The sequence below is a fragment of the Anomaloglossus baeobatrachus genome, chromosome 1 (assembly GCF_048569485.1).
Source record: "Anomaloglossus baeobatrachus isolate aAnoBae1 chromosome 1, aAnoBae1.hap1, whole genome shotgun sequence".
NCBI lineage: Eukaryota > Metazoa > Chordata > Amphibia > Anura > Aromobatidae > Anomaloglossus > Anomaloglossus baeobatrachus.
The window spans coordinates 434,123,948-434,143,158 of NC_134353.1; the positions used below are offsets into that span (position 1 = coordinate 434,123,948).

Genomic DNA, 19,211 nt, shown 5'->3' on the forward strand with positions numbered 1-19,211 from the left:
TTAATATTTTGACATTATAAAAATCAAGGATTGAATACAACAACCTTATAAATCCAGTATATTATAAAGAAGAAAAACTAATAATATACACATCTCTGCAATATAATTGACACAGCACCACGGGCTAGATTATTCAGTTATAGCTACAACGGAAAATGGGGATTAGAGGTTGTAGTTTACTCCAGCTGTCAATGATCACTCTGCTAGTAGGGAAACCATTTGTGTTCTTACTTAATATACTATATGGAAAAGGTGACGATATTGTTAGAAAGTCAGCGTTAACCTACAATTGTAAAAGATGTTTAAGATTACTAGACTGTAGACTTTATTCCTAGATATGTGTAAAGGGTTTTAATCAGGCGGCTGCATCAGCCCGACAATTGTATTTAACCCCACAAGAGGTCTAGCTATAGACATCCATCTGTTATGTGTAGAGATTGTGTGATTCAAGGGTTAATGAGAAGTCCTATAAATCTGATGTTATCATATTGTAAAATCAGGTTTCTAATTGTATCGAGTGACACAATTATCCCAGCCCAGTAAAAAAGGGCATTGTTTAGCAGTCACAGCAGAGGGAAATTAAGCTGACCCGTAAAACATTGCAGGTTTCTGCATATATCCAGTGACAAAATTATCGCAGCTCAGCACTCTAGGGCATTATTTAGCAGTCACAGCAGAGAAAGAATCACGCTGACCCGTAAACATTGCAAGTAACAGTCTGGTCAGGATAACAGTGATCGCATTGACATTATAGGGAAACCAATGATATTATTACCCAAGACGCCCTACACGTGTTTCGGCAACACACCTTCGTCCGATTGGTGGACATGCATTTAAATACTGATGTTTACCGCCTTTATACTGCCCCTGGACGAAGGTGTGTTGCCGAAACACGTGTAGGGCGTCTTGTGTTTTGCTGGGTATTATCGACCATTATATCTTTAATATATCAGGTAATAATATCATTGGTTTCCCTATAATGTCAATGCGATCACTGTTAGCCTGACCAGACTTTTACTTGCAATGTTTACGGGTCAGCGTAATTCTTTCTCTGCTGTGACTGCTAAATAATGCCCTAGAGTGCTGAGCTGCGATAATTTTGTCACTGGATATATGCAGAAACCTGCAATGTTTTACGGGTCAGCTTAATTTTCCTCTGCTGTGACTGCTAAACAATGCCCTTTTTTACTGGGCTGGGATAATTGTGTCACTCGATACAATTAGAAACCTGATTTTACAATATGATAACATCAGATTTATAGGACTTCTCATTAACCCTTGAATCACACAATCTCTACACATAGTAACAGATGGATGTCTATAGTGTTAGGGCCAGGTGGACGGGCAGACCCAGGAGGTGGATCCACTGGGCCGAACACCTTAATGAAGGCAAGGGGTCCGGTAGCCGGAGCACTATGGGTAGCAGGACAGTCCGTGCAAAAGAGTGGAATGGAGAAGTCCCTGGGACCACGGAGTCACTGATGGTAGTCCGGGTGACGGAGCTCAGGTTCGGAGGCCGAGATGTTGTCAGGCAGAGTCCGGAACCGATGGAGCGAGAGGATGGGTCACCACAGGGATCAGAGATGGTACGGACTGACGGGATGGCAGATAGTCAGCGTTCGGGGTTCGGGAATCGGCAGGACCGGATGGCGAGGCAGGAGCGGCTCTAGAAGAGAGATAGGTAAGTATATCACAGAGACACAAGGAGACCTGACTCCTAGCTTAGGAAACACGAAGAACAGGCCCCGCCCACTTGGACATTAAACCCCTTTATACCCTGTACCTGTGTGTTCAATTTCCTGTCAGTGGACGCTGGCCCTTTAAGAGAGGGTCAATGACCGCGCGCGCGCCCTAATGCGCGTGCGCGAGGCCCGGGTGCCAGAAGCCAGGGCAGGGAGCGGTGTATAGGAAGCAGGGGAGCCGGCCTGGAGCAGGGCTGCCGACGGGCGCCGGGAGCGGGGACCGGGCCGCCTGGGGACCGCAGGTGGTGGAGGCTGGAGACCGTGGAGCGGGGGATGTTTGACAGAGGAGCCGGGGAGCGAAGCAGGGAAGCCGGGGAGCGTGGCAGGTGAGCCGGGGGGCAGAGCAGGGGACCCGGAGAGCGTGACATATAGCTAGACCTCTTGTGGGGTTAAATACAATTGTCGGGCTGATGCAGCCGCCTGATTAAAACCCTTTACACATATCTAGGAATAAAGTCTACAGTCTAGTAATCTTAAACATCTGTTACAATTGTAGGTTAACGCTGACTTTCTAACAATATCGGCACCTTTTCCATATAGTATATTAAGTAAGAACACAAATGGTTTCCCTACTAGCAGAGTGATCATTGACAGCTGGAGTAAACTACAACCTCTAATCCCCATTTTCCGTTGTAGCTATAACTGAATAATCTAGCCCGTGGTGCTGTGTCAATTATATTGCAGAGATGTGTATATTATTAGTTTTTCTTATGTCCTAATATAACATACTGGATTTATAAGGTTGTTGTATTCAATCCTTGATTTTTATAATGTCAAAATATTAAACAATAGTGGATTATGCCGGTAATTGCAAACCGTTATGACTATAATGGATGTCGGATTGATGCAACCACCTGATTTGATCCCTTAGTATGTGTCCGGCAGCAGTGTCTTTATTTCAGCGCTGAACCTAATTTTGACAAATTTGCGGTTCTCCAATGTCTGCTGACTGTGCTGTTATTTTCAGTAACGTCTGCAGCCTATTATGATACAACTTATGTACAGTTACGATTTAATACTCATACAATTATAGCAGGATGTATTAATATCATGGTATAGTATATTTGATTAAAGTATATTATTAGGTATCTGTTATAAAGGTTGGAGGCTGCATAACACTATTTGGACAGCTGGTGGTTGTCATACTTTATATGTTAAAATACTTTGGAAAGCCGATGATGATTCATTAATAATTATAGGTGGATTTGCCCAGTTGGATTGTTGTTTTTATGTTTTTTATGGTGTTTTTTTACCTGCACCTGACAATAAAATAAATATTGCACACAAATGGACTGTTTGATCGCCTCTTTTTCTTCTTTTTTCTTGCTAATTGTTAATTGCGATTGTCCTGATAGTCCTGATAATCCATATATTTAAATAATTCATGAATATGTAAAACTATGATAAAATTTGGATTTATGTGGATATTCAGTATGGTCTTAATGTTTGTATGTCTATATTGTGACGCAGGCATAGATCACATTGACAGCTTTATGATTTGTCACTCATTGTTACTTTGTGTGAACAGGCAATATTGACATAGAACCTGTTGTACATGTGGGCATCATAAATGAAACTTCCACATGTGCAGGCTACAAGGAAGTCTCTGCTTACATTTTCTATCTACTCTCATAGAATGTATTTTTCTGTGGAATTGAAAGTTCAATAACTAGTATCACTAGTTTAATAAAAATTAATTTATTGATTGTTATTTTCTATTCGTCATGCTGGCAAAAACTGTCTCCAATTGTGAAATAAACCCTTATGTGAAGTCGTAGCTCATTTTAGGGGTCCCTTATTTATTTTACAACACCATCTTAAAAAAATACTATGGCATAGAGCCCCCTATTTGTCAACCTTGAGAAAAGCATATTGGAGATCAGAAACTGGTTATTTTTATGTTTACACAGGTTTTGCCTCTAGCAAACTCATAATAACCTTCATACATAAAAAGTTTAATCACAAATTAAAATGGACCTTGAATACTAAGGGTAGCATAAGTATTATTGTTTAATTGTGGAGTTTCAGGAATAAATTAATTTTATTAACTTTTCAGATATTGCGAACCAGGTATTGCTCGCTTTGTTCACAATGGAGATGATCTTGAAGATCTATGCACTTGGTTTCCAGTCGTATTTTATGTCTATCTTCAATCGGTTTGACTGCTTTGTGGTATGCACTGGCATTCTTGAAATCCTGTTAGTTGCCAGCAACATCATGTCTCCTCTTGGAATATCTGTTTTGAGGTGTATACGACTTCTTCGAATATTTAAGATTACACGGTAAGGATGTAAATGTGTAACAAAATCAACATCACTATTACATTGACAAGCAAAAGGGTAACAAACAATGTTTTGATCTTTTAACTTTCAGGCTCCACATCTCATCATCCACTACAGCTTTGAACATGATGAGACTACCTTCATTTTATAGACAATTATCTTGGCTATCTCATACATAAATTTGACTTGGAACTATTTAGCATATGATTAGTTATACAGATTCTTGTCATGTCACTGCATTTGTTACTGTCTTGTTCTTAAAGGTCAAAATTTTTATTTTTATTATTTTAATAGTATTTTGTAAATTTCCTTTGTCTTTCAACACTGCCTGATCCTCCTGAGCATGCTCTCAATCAGATTCAAGTATGTCTCAATCTGAAATCTGTTCCGAAGTCTTTTCAACATATTCCCAATATTGGTGCATACTGGTTAACTTATTTTTGTATGTATACATCTTTTTCTTCAACTCTACCCACAAGTGGTCAATTGGCTTGAAGTTTGGGGATTGTGGAGGCCAATCTAGCAACTATACTTCAATGTCATTTAACTATTTATTGGCCAATCTCGATGTATGCTTCATACCCAGAGTACTCGAGTGTAGAAAGTTACTCAGATTGTTGAATACTCACATATAGCTCAGCACTGAGACTCCCATTTATCCTGCATTGGAGGATTCTGTGTTAAATATTAATTTAGAAATCTATCAGAAAATACAATTTTTACACCAAAATGCACAGGTATTGTCAGATTAGTCAGACATGGTTACCAATAACTAAATGTGCTGAATGGTTGTTAGATAGTTACTCAATATTCATTGAGAGTTTGATTATGTTAAATCTGGATAAGAGTAAGATAAACCAAATTGTTGACACCCAGTATTTTAAAAAAAACTTTGACATGTTTCCCCTAAATAAGTTCATCTGGAGTAAAGTAGGAAAGTCTAAATGCAAAATTTCAAAATGTGCCTGTAGGACAGCAAAGGACAAGGGCCTCCTATACTGTTCATCACACTCAAGAACCCTAGGCTATACCTAACCTCCAAATTACCCCTGATGGTGGAGATGCCGTAATCCTGTGCCCTACTCTTCTCCAGACTGAAACTAAATTGTTCACTCCCCCAGGGAAGGAAGGTGCAGGAGTGTGATGGAAACACAGATTAATACAGACAGGGGGTGGGGGGGGAGGAATTTAGGCACACTGCAAACTCACAGGAACAGATAGTAAAAAATCTAAGGATAAAAGCAGGAGAAGTAAAGGAGCAACAAAGGGACAAGGGTTAATACCACAACTACTCGCAGCAATAAAGCACAACAACCACCAGTAAGTCTAGGCCATAACACTTCAAGCAACCAGTATAGCAAAGCTATAGCTGACATTAGGCTGGAGTCACATGAGTGTATGGCATCCGATGTGATATGCTAATGCTCTGCTGCGACCGTGAGCCAAGCGTCATGCAACTGTAATACGATGTTGTGATTGGATCACAGCAGCGGAGGAGAGGGAGAGAGTAATCTCTCCATAACCTCCATTGTTGGCCTGTGCGTGTATTGCAATTCCCTTGGATAACATCCGAGTGCAGTCCAATGTTTCACTCACCCCCTTAGAGTTGTATGGGTGCGAGTGATCCAAGACTTGCAGACAATTGCAGCATGCTGCGGTTTTTTCCTCAGTCTGATTAGGGCTGAAGAAAAACTCACAGATGTGAGAAGCATCATTGTCTTAAATGGAGCTGAGTGCAATGCGAGATTTTCTCACATTGCTTTCGTGCGAGTCATACACTCGTGTGAGTATACCCTTAAAGGAAGAGTCCAGCCAGCATATATAGGAGGGGAGTGAATGTAACTGGCTCCCCCGCAGTACAGGGTGGGCCATAAGTATGGATACATTCTGACAAAATGGAAGTGGTTGCTGATATCACCTTAACATTTGTGGTATTCTCTTCTCCCACTCTTGACACACCGAGAGCAATACCGCAGAAGCAATGCTACCACAGGCCTCCTGTATCCGTTGTTTCAGATGCCCCACTTCCTGAATCCTGGATCTGCGGTATTGCTCTCGTATTGTTAAGAGTGGGAGAAGAGAATCGCGTTGACAATTCAACACAATGGGCAGCACTTTGAGCACATCCTTTAGCGGTATAAGGTCATTGCTCCATGTCACAAATGTGTCAATAACTTGATAATGAATAAAGCTATGTTAAAAATGAAAATACCATTTTTTTTCTCTATGTGGTTGATGTATTACATGACCACATTCCCATGGAAAAAAGTAAAGTTAAATTCAAAATGTCGGCTTTGCAGATGACCACCATGGGCGTCACCCAGCCTCAAATGTTTTGCCCCTCACATGTACTAATATGCCACAAACAGTAAGGTGATATCAGCAACCACGTCCACGTTATCAGGTTGTATCCACACTTATGGCACACCCTGTATGTGATCAAAGAAAACCAACAAGCAGCACAGAAAAAATTACCTCTTGCTAACCTTCCTATGAGCCAAAAGTCTGTGAGTCGACACCCGAGTCTGACTGCGCTAATCATAGACATCAGAGAAGTCAGCTGGCACAGTGCCAGAATCTGTAGTCTCCATAGATCCTGACGCTGCCATTACAGTAACAAGCATAATGGCGTGAAAATACATAAACTCAATCAAGAGTCATAATGATTGTGGTTATTAAGATAGGCGCAGCCATAGGTATATCAGTGTACCATTTGCATATCCAGTGTACATGTTATGGGTAGATATGCATCAATAGGTAGATAAGGCTGTGTGCGCACGTTGCCGAATTTCATGCATTTACGCTGCGTATTGCACCGCAGCGTAAATGCATGCGACCTGCGTCCCAGAACAATTTATAAAGATTGTGCATAATCCATGCGCACGTTGCGTTTGAGAGCGCAGCAATTTGGATGCTAAAATTGTGTTCCAAATCGCTGCGTTCTAAAAAGCATCATGTCAATTATTCTGTGCGCTTTGGATGCAGGTCCTGCTCTGTCTATGGGAGAGGCTGCATCCAAAGCGCATGAAATCAGCTTTTTTTCTGCAGAAACACTGCATCCATTATGCAGTGTTTCTGCAGCGATTTGAAGCGCACATGTGCTGTCAAATCCCTGCAGAAATTTCTGCAGGGACACGACGCAACGTGCGCACATAGCCTTAGAGGTGTCTCAGTGCACGTGAATGTCCAATTGTAAAGTGCTTAAGTGCTAACATGAATAATGAGCCCACAATTATAGCTTTACTTATTATAGGGATTAATTCCCTTACCAGTTTGGGTTTAAGTCTGTATCTATCTTGGAATATTCTAGATTTTAATAGTATAAATTATTAGTGCAGTTTTAATCTAGCATATTTTCTGAAAAACATTTTGTAATGTGAAGTTTTTTAAATCTTCTTTCACGATTCAAACCACTGACCTTTTGCTTAGGATTCAACCTAATAACACTTTGACCTATTAGGGAATGGTTGATTCTTTCTTTTGCAAATTAGATAATGCGATTTGACCTTTAATAAACTGAAATACATGATGGCGTGGGGAAAAAGATCTTGGGATGGCGTTTTCAGAGGAAGATTGGTTTCACTCTCTTAAAGCAACCTTGTGTGCTTCTCTTCTGGAAACTCATTTCAAGATAACATCTCGCTGATACTACACTCCAACTAGGTTGCATACAATTAATCCTTCCATTTCCCCATTATGTTGGAGAAATTGTAAAGGCATTGGGAGTCTGTTACATATCTTCTGGGAATGCCCAGTGTTGAAGCCTCACTGCGAAAAAATATCAAATCTAATCAATAGAGTTACTCATTTAGATATTGTTTTGACACCCCAGTTAGCTCTCCTTTCTCTTGATGTAGATTTATTAAGCCCTTTCTATGAATGTTTAATCATCCACATTTTCCTAACGACAAAATCATTAATTGCCTCTCAATGGAAAAACCCTCTGCCCCCTGATATAACCCAAGTAACAAACTCAATAAAACAACATAATGAATTTAAGAGAAGACATGCCACTTTAAATAATTGCTTTCCTAAATACCATAAACAGTGGAACCTCTGGAATGCGTACCTCCAGAGTATTACGTAACTTATTTGTCTTATTGCTATGGATAATTAGCTTGTTTTCGGTTTTAAATACGTGTTCATCATATGAAATTGTGCCTCGAATACCTTCTTGCCTACTATTCCCATGATTTAATTATATATTGTGGTCATTTACAGTTAGGTCCAGAAATATTTGGACAGTGACACAATTTTCGCGAGTTGGGCTCTGCATGCCACCACATTGGATTTGAAATGAAACCTATACAACAGAATTCAAGTGCAGATTGTAACGTTTAATTTGAAGGTTTGAACAAAAATATCTGATAGAAATTGTAGGAATTGTACACATTTCTTTACAAACACTCCACATTTTAGGAGGTCAAAAGTAATTGGACAAATAAACCAAACCCAAACAAAATATTTTTATTTTCAATATTTTGTTGCGAATCCTTTGGAGGCAATCACTGCCTTAAGTCTGGAACCCATGGACATCACCAAACGCTGGGTTTCCTCCTTCTTAATGCTTTGCCAGGCCTTTACAGCCGCAGACTTCAAGTCTTGCTTGTTTGTGGATCTTTCCGTCTTAAGTCTGGATTTGAGCAAGTGAAATGCATGCTCAATTGGGTTAAGATCTGGTGATTGACTTGGCCATTGCAGAATGTTCCACTTTTTTGCACTCATGAACTCCTGGGTAGCTTTGGCTGTATGCTTGGGGTCATTGTCCATCTGTACTATGAAGCGCCGTCCGATCAACTTTGCGGCATTTGGCTGAATCTGGGCTGAAATTATATCCCGGTACACTTCAGAATTCATCCGGCTACTCTTGTCTGCTGTTATGTCATCAATAAACACAAGTGACCCAGTGCCATTGAAAGCCATGCATGCCCATGCCATCACGTTGCCTCCACCATGTTTTACAGAGGATGTGGTGTGCCTTGGATCATGTGCCGTTCCCTTTCTTCTCCAAACTTTTTTCTTCCCATCATTCTGGTACAGGTTGATCTTTGTCTCATCTGTCCATAGAATACTTTTCCAGAACTGAGCTGGCTTCATGAGGTGTTTTTCAGCAAATTTAACTCTGGCCTGTCTATTTTTGGAATCGATGAATGGTTTGCATCTAGATGTGAACCCTTTGTATTTACTTTCATGGAGTCTTCTCTTTACTGTTGACTTAGAGACAGATACACCTACTTCACTGAGAGTGTTCTGGACTTCAGTTGATGTTGTGAACGGGTTCTTCTTCACCAAAGAAAGTATGCAGCGATCATCCACCATTGTTGTCATCCATGGACGCCCAGGCCTTTTTGAGTTCCCAAGCTCACCAGTCAATTCCTTTTTTCTCAGAATGTACCCGACTATTGATTTTGCTACTCCAAGCATGTCTGCTATCTCTCTGATGGATTTTTTCTTTTTTTTTCAGCCTTAGGATGTTTTGCTTCACCTCAATTGAGAGTTCCTTAGACCGCATGTTGTCTGGTCACAGCAACAGCTTCCAAATGCAAAACCACACACCTGTAATCAACCCCAGACCTTTTAACTACTTCATTGATTACAGGTTAACGAGGGAGACGCCTTCAGAGTTAATTGCAGCCCTTAGAGTCCCTTAGCCAATTACTTTTGGTCCCTTTAAAAAGAGGAGGCTATGCATTACAGAGCTATGATTCCTAAACCCTTTCTCCGATTTGGATGTGAAAACTCTCATATTGCAGCTGGGAGTGTGCACTTTCAGCCCATATTATATATATATAATTATATTTCTGAACATGTTTTTGTAAACAGCTAAAATAACAAAACTTGTCTCACTGTCCAAATATTTCTGGACCTAACTGTACTTTATGGGTTTTTGTAACTCAACATAGTTATTTAAGGTTATCTAAAGGTTAGTTTGTGCACTATTGTATTGTTATTTTTTTTTTTTAATATATATATATATATATATATATATATATATATATATACATATGTATGTATGTATGTATGTATGTATGTATATATATATATATATATATATATATATGTATATACATATATATATATATATATATATATATATATATATATATATATATACACATATGTATATATATATATACATACATACATATATATATATATATACACACACCGTATTTTTCGCTTTATAAGACGCACCTGATTATAAGACGCACCCCCAAATTTGTTGAAGGAAAAGAGATTTTTTTTTTAATGTTAAATGGGGTCCATCTTATAATGCCAGTGTCCGTCGAACAAATCATATAGGGTATATGTCCCTCATAGCCCCCATTCTAAAATTAGCCCCTTAATCTGGATATGGCCCCCTTATATTGAATATAGCCCCCTTGTGATGGTACACATTCCCCTGTGCTGCCTATGGCCCCCTATGGATTGCACACGTTCCCTGTGCTGCCTATGGCCCCCTATGGATTGCATATGTTTCCCTGTGCTGCCTATGGCCCCCTATGGATTGCACACATTCCCCTGTGCTGCCTATAGCCCCTATGGTTTGAACACGTTCCCTTGTGCTGCCTATGGCCCCCTATGGATTGCATATGTTCCCCTGTGCTGCCTATGGCCCCCTATGAATTGCATATGTTCCCCTGTGCTGCCTATGGCCCCCTATGGATTGCATACGTTCCCCTGTGCTGCCTATGGCCCCCTATGGATTGCACACGTTCCCCTGTGTTAGATATCGCCCCCATGCTGCTGCCCATAGTAAAATAAAACACTCTTTCCTTACCTCCTCCAGTGCTGATCTCCCTCCTGCCTCCCTCCGTACTTCTGTTCCTCCACTTCCTGGTTCTTGGTGCCGGTCATGTTATCGGCACAGCAGAGTGATATCTCTGCGTGCCTGATCACAGTGGAAGCAGAGACACGGGAAGAAACGCTGGAGGGGGTAAATAAAGCTTTTTTATTTTAAAATGAGCAGCAGCATGGGGGCCATATCTAACACAGAGGGAGCATGGGCAATCAAAGGGTGGCGCAGACAAATATATTATGCACCGCTCCCCCAGCCTGTCACTGCGGTGCGGTTTCAGCACCACGGTGATGGACAGTGGCCGTGCATATTATATGAGCAGGAGCAGGAGATCTAGCGCTGCCGCCCGCAGCGTTCACCTGCGCTCCAGAGCTGCCCCCACCTCCCCTGGACCCTGCAGTGTGTATATATATATATATATATATATATATACCCCCGAATATTCGGTTTATAAGACGCACCCCCTAGTTTCCCCCAAAACTTGGGGGAACAAAAGTGTGTCTTATAAAGCGAAAAATACGGTATATATATATATATATATATATATATATATATGTATATATATATATAGTTCTTCTATGTCCCTCTTTCCTTCTTCACTCCTTCCCCCTTCTACTTAACCCAACCAATAACACTATTTGATCTCCAACTTCCTATTTCCTTTCACTCTCCTCCCTTCATTATGATCTAGGTATAGATAATATTAAGTTTGTTGTTAATCCTGTAATTTATGTGCATTATATAAATAATTTCTATGATATTACTTTTCCCCCTTTAATTGTTAAACCCTTTAATAAAAATATTTTAACACTGACCTGTTAGGGAATGTGAGAACAGGTTGTAATTTTTAATATACAGGAAGAAAAATATTTTTACACCACCATAAGCAAAACAGTAACAAATATATCCATGAAATACACAAGATGATTGTCTAAAATGAGGGTAGTCTCATATTTATAGTTGTAGTGAATGGTGAGATATGGAACCTGAAAGTCAAAAGTTCAAAACATTGTTACCCTTTTGCTCCTCGGTTTATAAATTGAAAGATCAGTTGAAACTTAATACAATTGTTTTCAAAGGTAATAAGTGCTTAGAGTTGAATACAATTTCTGTGTTTTTGTTTGTTTGTCCGTTTTCTTTCTAAAGATAGGCAACCGTTTTTAAATGGGATTGAGATCTGTGCAGTTTCTTGAGCATGGTTTCAAACTTTCAATGTTTTGTTCACCAAGCTAGTTAATTTTGCCTCGTGACGTGGTCTTCATCATGCTGGAAAAAGTATGGTTCTTTACCAAATTGTTCCAGGATCGTTAGAAGCCACCATTCTTTATTTACTGCAGTGTTTTAGGCAAAAATGTGAGTGAGCTCACTCCCTTGCATGAAAAGTAAACCCACCTAGACTGCAGAGGACTTGTAAAGGTATTGTCACTGATGAAGCCCCACCTCCCTTCAGACTGCCTGGCACTTCAGGAAGAATGGATGTCCAGAGAAGAAAAGGTGAGTGCTACCATGAACTCTGAATTATGCCAACAGTAAAGCATCCTGGCACCATTCATATGTGTGGTAGAAACTTGGAAGGTTCACTCACAATTTTACCTAATTGTTTCTAAATATCCTCCCAAAACAACTTCCAATGATCCAGAAGTACTTTTGTGATGGCCAATGCTTTTTCCAGCATGAGGAAGTAACATCTCACATGGCAAGAGTGATAACTAGAGTTTGGCGAATAGTCAAATATTTGGGTTTGGATTATTAGAGCTGTATAATTTCTACCATTCGTGTATTTGTACCGAGTAATGAACCCAATGCAAGTCAAAGGGAAATTCGAATATTTTTCCAGAGGACCTTGGAAGTCAGTCAGGGAGGGCTGTTAAAATGCTGCAGTTTTGAAACTGAATTAAAACAACATTGGGAAGATGCCTGGATGCATTTCTGACTTACATTTGGTTTCTGTGAATAATGTCTGAGTATTACGCCACTTTTACGAAGTACCACTAAAAGCTCCAAAACCCAATCTAAATTACGTTTTAAAGGAAAAAAAGGTTAGGAAACATTATTTCCTGTATAATGACTTGTAAATAATGCAAAAGAAAGAAAAAACGCCTCCCTTTTAGCCTATGTTCACAAGTGGCATTTTTGCTTTTGTTTTTCTCATTGCTTTTAATGCTGAAAAATAAGTTCACCGGGAAATTTAAGGCTGTGTGCACACTGCATTTTTGTTACAAATCTGCATATTTATTCTCATGTCAGTAAAATTAATGAGAATTCTGAAGTTGCTTTTCGGCCTTGAAGATTTGATGCAGAAAATAATATGCAACATTCTTGCTGTGTTTTTTCCTGCCATGTTGAATCCAAGGTTTTTGGTGTGTTTTTCTGCCAGAAGGTGCATAAAATTTCTGCACCAAATACTTAGTGTGCACGCGCATAGTCTAATAGTAACTAGTGATGGGCGATCCCCATGATGCTCGGGATCGGGAGCCTCGCCCGAACGATTTATAAAGATAGAGATCGGAATCGAGAACGCGAACTTGTGTCCGATCATCAAACTCAGGCTTTATAGTTGGGATGGTTGGGAGCTGTAAAATAAAGAATATAGTTAATAATAAACCTTGTCGTTATACATACAGGTCCCGCGACGCTTCCTACAGACACTGTCTCCCGGATGCTTCTGATTCCACTTCTGATCATTGCTGTGCCTCCCAGTAACCACCACTGCCTAAAGAAGCCTCCATGACGTCATAGCCATGTGACCAGTCTGGTGGGAATGTTGTACATGGTCACATGGCTAAGACGTCATCGAAGGTCCTGTTAACTGAATTTTGACTGTCACTGTGCGAGTGTCGCATCGCATCACCAGATAGGGTGCACACTCGGTCGGCTGCATGTATTTCCATGCAGCTGAGGTGCTCCTGACTAGAGATGAGCGAACCGGTCCCGGTTCGGCTCGAGGTCGGTTCGCCGAACGGAGGTCCCGTTCGAGTTCGGCTCGTCGAACGTTCGACGAACCGAACTCGAACTGCATAGGAAACAATGGCAGGCAATCACAAATACATAAAAACACCTAGAAAACACCCTCAAAGGTGTCCAAAAGGTGATAAACAACTCACAACACAACACAAACACATGGGAAAGTGACAAGGACATATACTCATGCGAAAACAAAAGAGCTGGACAAGGAAAAAGAGGAGGACACACAGATATATGAGTATATGCAAGGAAACATCGATTCCATTATTGTGCAACTTGAGCCCTGCTCATTTTAGGCTTCCAATCTGGATAAATTGCCTGAGCTCGCCACGTACGCCTTGGGGATCTTGTCGTGTCCTGCAGCCAGCGTTCTCTCGGAACCTGTCTTCAGTGCTGCTGGGGGTCTGCTGGCAGATAAGCACACGTGTCTGTCCACTGACAATGTGGACATGGCTCTCAGAGGACTTTTCTTCCCTTGGGTCAGCCAGGGGAGGCGAAAGGCACGCGTATTTTTGAGAGTGCTTCATGCAAAGCATCTTTTTCATTTTGAAAAGGGGCATCAACTGATGTCAGTCAAGTGGGGTGTGTGTGGCCCAATTAGTGGCAACGAGGGAGACTGTGGTTGGAGTCCCCTCGCTGTGTTTCTAAAAGAACCAAAATGAACAAATCATGGCTCTCAGAGGACTTTTCTTCCCCTGGTTGAGCCAGGGGACGGGAAAGGCACGCGTATTTTTGAGAGTGCTTCATGCAAAGCATCTTTTTCATTTTGAAAAGGGGAATCAACTGATGTCAGTCAAGTGGGGTGTGTGTGGCCCAATTAGTGGCAACGAGGGAGACTGTGGTTGGAGTCCCCTCGCTGTGTTTCTAAAAGAACCAAGATGAACAAGTCATGGCTCTCAGAGGACTTTTCTTCCCCTGGTTGAGCCAGGGGACGGGAAAGGCACGCGTATTTTTGAGAGTGCTTCATGCAAAGCATCTTTTTCTTTTTCAAAAGGGGGCTCAACCGATGCCAGTCAAGTGGGGTGTGTGTGGCCCAGTTAGTGGCAACGAGGGAGACTGTGGTTGGAGTCCCCTCGCTGTGTTTCTAAAAGAACCAAGATGAACAAGTCATGGCTCTCAGAGGACTTTTCTTCCCCTGGGTCAGCCAGGGGATGGGAAAGGCACACATATTTTTGAGAGTGCTTCATGCAAATCATCTTTTTCTTTTTCAAAAGGGGGCTCAACCGATGCCAGTCAAGTAGGGTGTGTGTGGCCCAGTTAGTGGCAACGAGGGAGACTGTGGTTGGAGTCCCCTCACTGTGTTTCTAAAAGAACCAAGATGAACAAGTCATGGCTCTCAGAGGACTTTTCTTCCCCTGGGTCAGCCAGGGGACGGGAAAGGCACGCGTATTTTTGAGAGTGCTTCATGCAAAGCATCTTTTTCATTTTGAAAAGGGGAATCAACTGATGTCAGTCAAGTGGGGTGTGTGTGGCCCAATTAGTGGCAACGAGGTAGACTGTGGTTGGAGTCCCCTCGCTGTGTTTCTAAAAGAACCAAGATGAACAAGTCATGGCTCTCAGAGGACTTTTCTTCCCTTGGGTCAGCCAGGGGACGGGAAAGGCACGCGTATTTTTTAGAGTGCTTCATGCAAAGCATCTTTTTCTTTTTCAAAAGGGGGCTCAACCGATGCCAGTCAAGTGGGGTGTGTGTGGCCCAGTTAGTGGCAACGAGGGAGACTGTGGTTGGAGTCCCCTCGCTGTGTTTCTAAAAGAACCAAGATGAACAAGTCATGGCTCTCAGAGGACTTTTCTTCCCCTGGTTGAGCCAGGGGACGGGAAAGGCACGCGTATTTTTGAGAGTGCTTCATGCAAAGCATCTTTTTCATTTTGAAAAGGGGAATCAACTGATGTCAGTCAAGTGGGGTGTGTGTGGCCCAATTAGTGGCAACGAGGAAGACTGTGGTTGGAGTCCCCTCGCTGTGTTTCTAAAAGAACCAAGATGAACAAGTCATGGCTCTCAGAGGACTTTTCTTCCCCTGGGTCAGCCAGGGGACGGGAAAGGCACGCGTATTTTTGAGAGTGCTTCATGCAAAGCATCTTTTTCTTTTTCAAAAGGGGGCTCAACCGATGCCAGTCAAGTGGGGTGTGTGTGGCCCAGTTAGTGGAAACGAGGGAGACTGTGGTTGGAGTCCCCTCGCTGTGTTTCTAAAAGAACCAAGATGAACAAGTCATGGCTCTCAGAGGACTTTTCTTCCCCTGGGTCAGCCAGGGGACGGGAAAGGCACGCGTATTTTTGAGAGTGCTTCATGCAAAGCATCTTTTTCTTTTTCAAAAGGGGGCTCAACCGATGCCAGTCAAGTGGGGTGTGTGTGGCCCAGTTAGTGGAAACGAGGGAGACTGTGGTTGGAGTCCCCTTACTGTGTTTTACATGCTTTTAGAAGGGCATGACAAGGCTTAGAGGTTGACTTTCAGCATCTGGAAACTGTTGGCTACCAAAATGTTGCCTTTCCAACCTTTTTAACCGTGGATTTTCGTGACCTTATGCCCATCGCAGTGCCCCAAGAGCCGATGCCCAGGCGCCACTCCTTCTCCAACAAAGGTGTGCACGCGCTACACCAGCATGTCGCACTAAACATCACTGATTCCTTGAGAAACTCTGTGTGACAGGGTGCATTTCACCACAGATAATTGGCCCAGTAAGCATGGACAGGGGCGTTACATGTCGCTGACTGGGCAATGGGTTACTGTGGGGAGAGATGGAGAAGGGTCTGCTGTACAAGTCTCGCCGTCCCCACGAGTTGTTTCAATCCTTCTTCTGTATGTAGAAGTTAATACACTGCTTCTGCCTCTTCAACCTCGTGTGGGTCCTCCACCTTGGCGCAAACCCTGTGTGGTCAGGCCACCCTTCCTTGTAACTGCGCACAAGGAATACCACACACCTCCTTACTATGCTGGCAGCAGAGCTCAATGCCATCAGGCGGTCAAAGGTTTACTTTGAAATGTATGGGAAATGTTAGTCACACCGCTGAGAAGTTGTGGACGGTTAGCTCTGCAGACCGAGTTTCATCAATGGTTGTCTCCACTCAACCAGCAGCCAGGGAAGGCCGGGTGCGACAATGATGCAAACATGGGTGCGGCCCTTCCCTGTGACAATGTGACACACGTGCCTTGTGTGGTTCACGTGTTGAACCTGGTTGTCCAGCAATTTTTAAAGCACTATCCTGGCCCACATGGCCTTCTGCAGAGAGCACGGTGTAACGCCTTCCTTGATCCACACACTCAGATGGGCTGTAAATGATAGGCTAGAGGGAAGCCACTCACCAAGCAGGACCCCTAGAACCCTGAAACCCTTTAACCCCTATACAGGGATTAGGAATTACACAGGGCCCAAGGTGATTAATACCTGTGGAAGGCTGCAGTTCCAGAGAATAGTAGTCAGGCAGGGTCAAAACATTAATTGAGGAACAGGAACAGAATGGGACGGCCAGGACTTAATCAGAAAACAAGCAGAGGTGAAATGCGGATCGGCCAACAAGGTACATAAACAGCAAGCAGGAAAAGTAGTCAGGTAACAAGCACACAAAATCATAAAACTGAACTGGGGGTAAAATTAACCAGAGGATCATAGCTATGTCTGGCAGTGGTCTGCAGACAGGATGGGCATAAAAAAGGGTGTGGTGTCTTCCCATTGGTTGTAGCTGAATGATGGTATTTCATCTGTGAGATACCCACCAGCTACATTGAGCCAGAGATTCTGCATCTGTCAAGGTAATGCAGCCCAGTGGGTGAGCATAACCTGCGTCCACCTGTGCCGCTGGCATCGACTCCTCTCCCATCATCAGCACTATGCATGAAAGGAACACGTTGTCACCTGGCGACCGGAGTACAAATTGACGGAGCGTACTCCGTTGGTGACTTAACAGCCATGTGCGGCAATGATGCAAACCTGGCTGCGGGCCATTGTCAGGGCAATGTGACACACGTGCCTTGTATGGCTCACGTGTTGAACCTAATTCTCCAGCAATTTTTAAAACACCGTCACGGCCTACATGACCTTGTGCAGCGGGCACGCTCGCTATGTGCTCACTTCCATCGTGCGCACACAGCAGCTCAACAACTTTCGTCGCTACAGAAGTCTTTAGGTCTGGTGGTTAAACGCCTGAAATGCGATGTGCCAACACGCAGGAATTTGAATCTGCACATGTTGCAGCGTTTGTGGCAGCACCGCCGAACCCTGCTGCAATACGTTATGACATATAGCCTGGGATAACTTGATCCAGAGGTGGTGCAGATCACGCTGCTGGAGTGGTGTCAGATCAAGGACCTATGCACCCTGCTACACAGTTTACAAATGTCGACGAAGATGTTTAGCACTGGCAATGTCATTCTCAGCGTGACAATTCTGGTCATCTACATGATGGAGCACACTGTAATTATTATTCGGAGTCAGGTGTTGGGACAAGAGGAAGGGGAGGAAGTACAGGAGGAGTCATATGCGGAAGGGATAACAAGATCTATGAGGTCCAGATGGTCAGCGGCACCTATGCGGCAGTCATGGTGAGGGAGAGGGATTAACAAGGGCGCATAGTATCAGCAAAAAGTGTTGAGGAAGGTGCAGGAGCCCATGAAGAAATGGAGGACGAACTAGCGATGGGCATGGAAGACTCAGCAGATGAGTGAGAGCTTGCTCACATTTCGGTTGTGCGAGGTTGTGGGGAGAGGGCTGAGGAAGGAGGCACGATTCTCACCTCTCCGCCACCAACACACCAAGGACTTGGTCCTCCTGGATGCACAAGACACATGAGCGCCTTCTTGCTGCACTACCTACAACATGACCCTCGGATTGTACGAATTCAAAGTAATCCTGAATACTGGGTTGCCACACTGTTAGATCCCCGGTACAAGACAAAATTTGGCGAAATAATTCCTGCCATAGAAATGGACGCACGTATACAGGAGTATCTGCAGAATGTGGTACGCAATCTTAGATCTGCTTTTCCACTAAACACCAGTGCTGCACAGAGTGAATCTCAACGCTTTGTCATGGATAGGAGGAAATGGTCTTTTACTTGTCCACATCTGAGGGACCGAGGGCTGGCTGCTGTGCTGAGATGGCATTGAGTACGGTGTCCCTGCAGAGTTGCACTTTTGGTCATATACCAAAATGAGTTGAAAAAGGACAGATGCTGGTGGAAAGGGGAACAGGTGTGTTGGAAAGGGGAAAAAAGTTTTGGTCCGTGGATTTGGTGGTTAAGCAACAGTAACATTTGCTGAAGAAACACCATCTGTTACAGTGGGACTGGCAGATTTGGATAAAGTGGTATATACTATGTTACCGCTATATAACGAAAATTAATAAGAAAAGAAAGAGAAAGGTATATATCCCCATCAGCAGTCAGTGTCCACCGTGCTCCCAGTTGGAAAAGGAGAGGTTGGCAACTGGAA

The 19,211-nt window shown here is 42.8% G+C and overlaps 1 protein-coding gene across 2 annotated transcripts in view; it reads left to right on the top strand.

Moving 5' to 3' along the window:
* The window catches only part of CACNA1S (calcium voltage-gated channel subunit alpha1 S), a 2,360,423-nt gene that overhangs the window by 832,270 nt on the left and 1,508,942 nt on the right, over positions 1–19,211 (top strand). For both annotated transcript variants that reach the window (XM_075352638.1, XM_075352639.1), the window contains exon 12: positions 3,799–4,024. In XM_075352638.1, the coding sequence (XP_075208753.1) occupies positions 3,799–4,024 (226 nt within the window). The remainder of the gene's footprint in view (positions 1–3,798; positions 4,025–19,211) is intronic.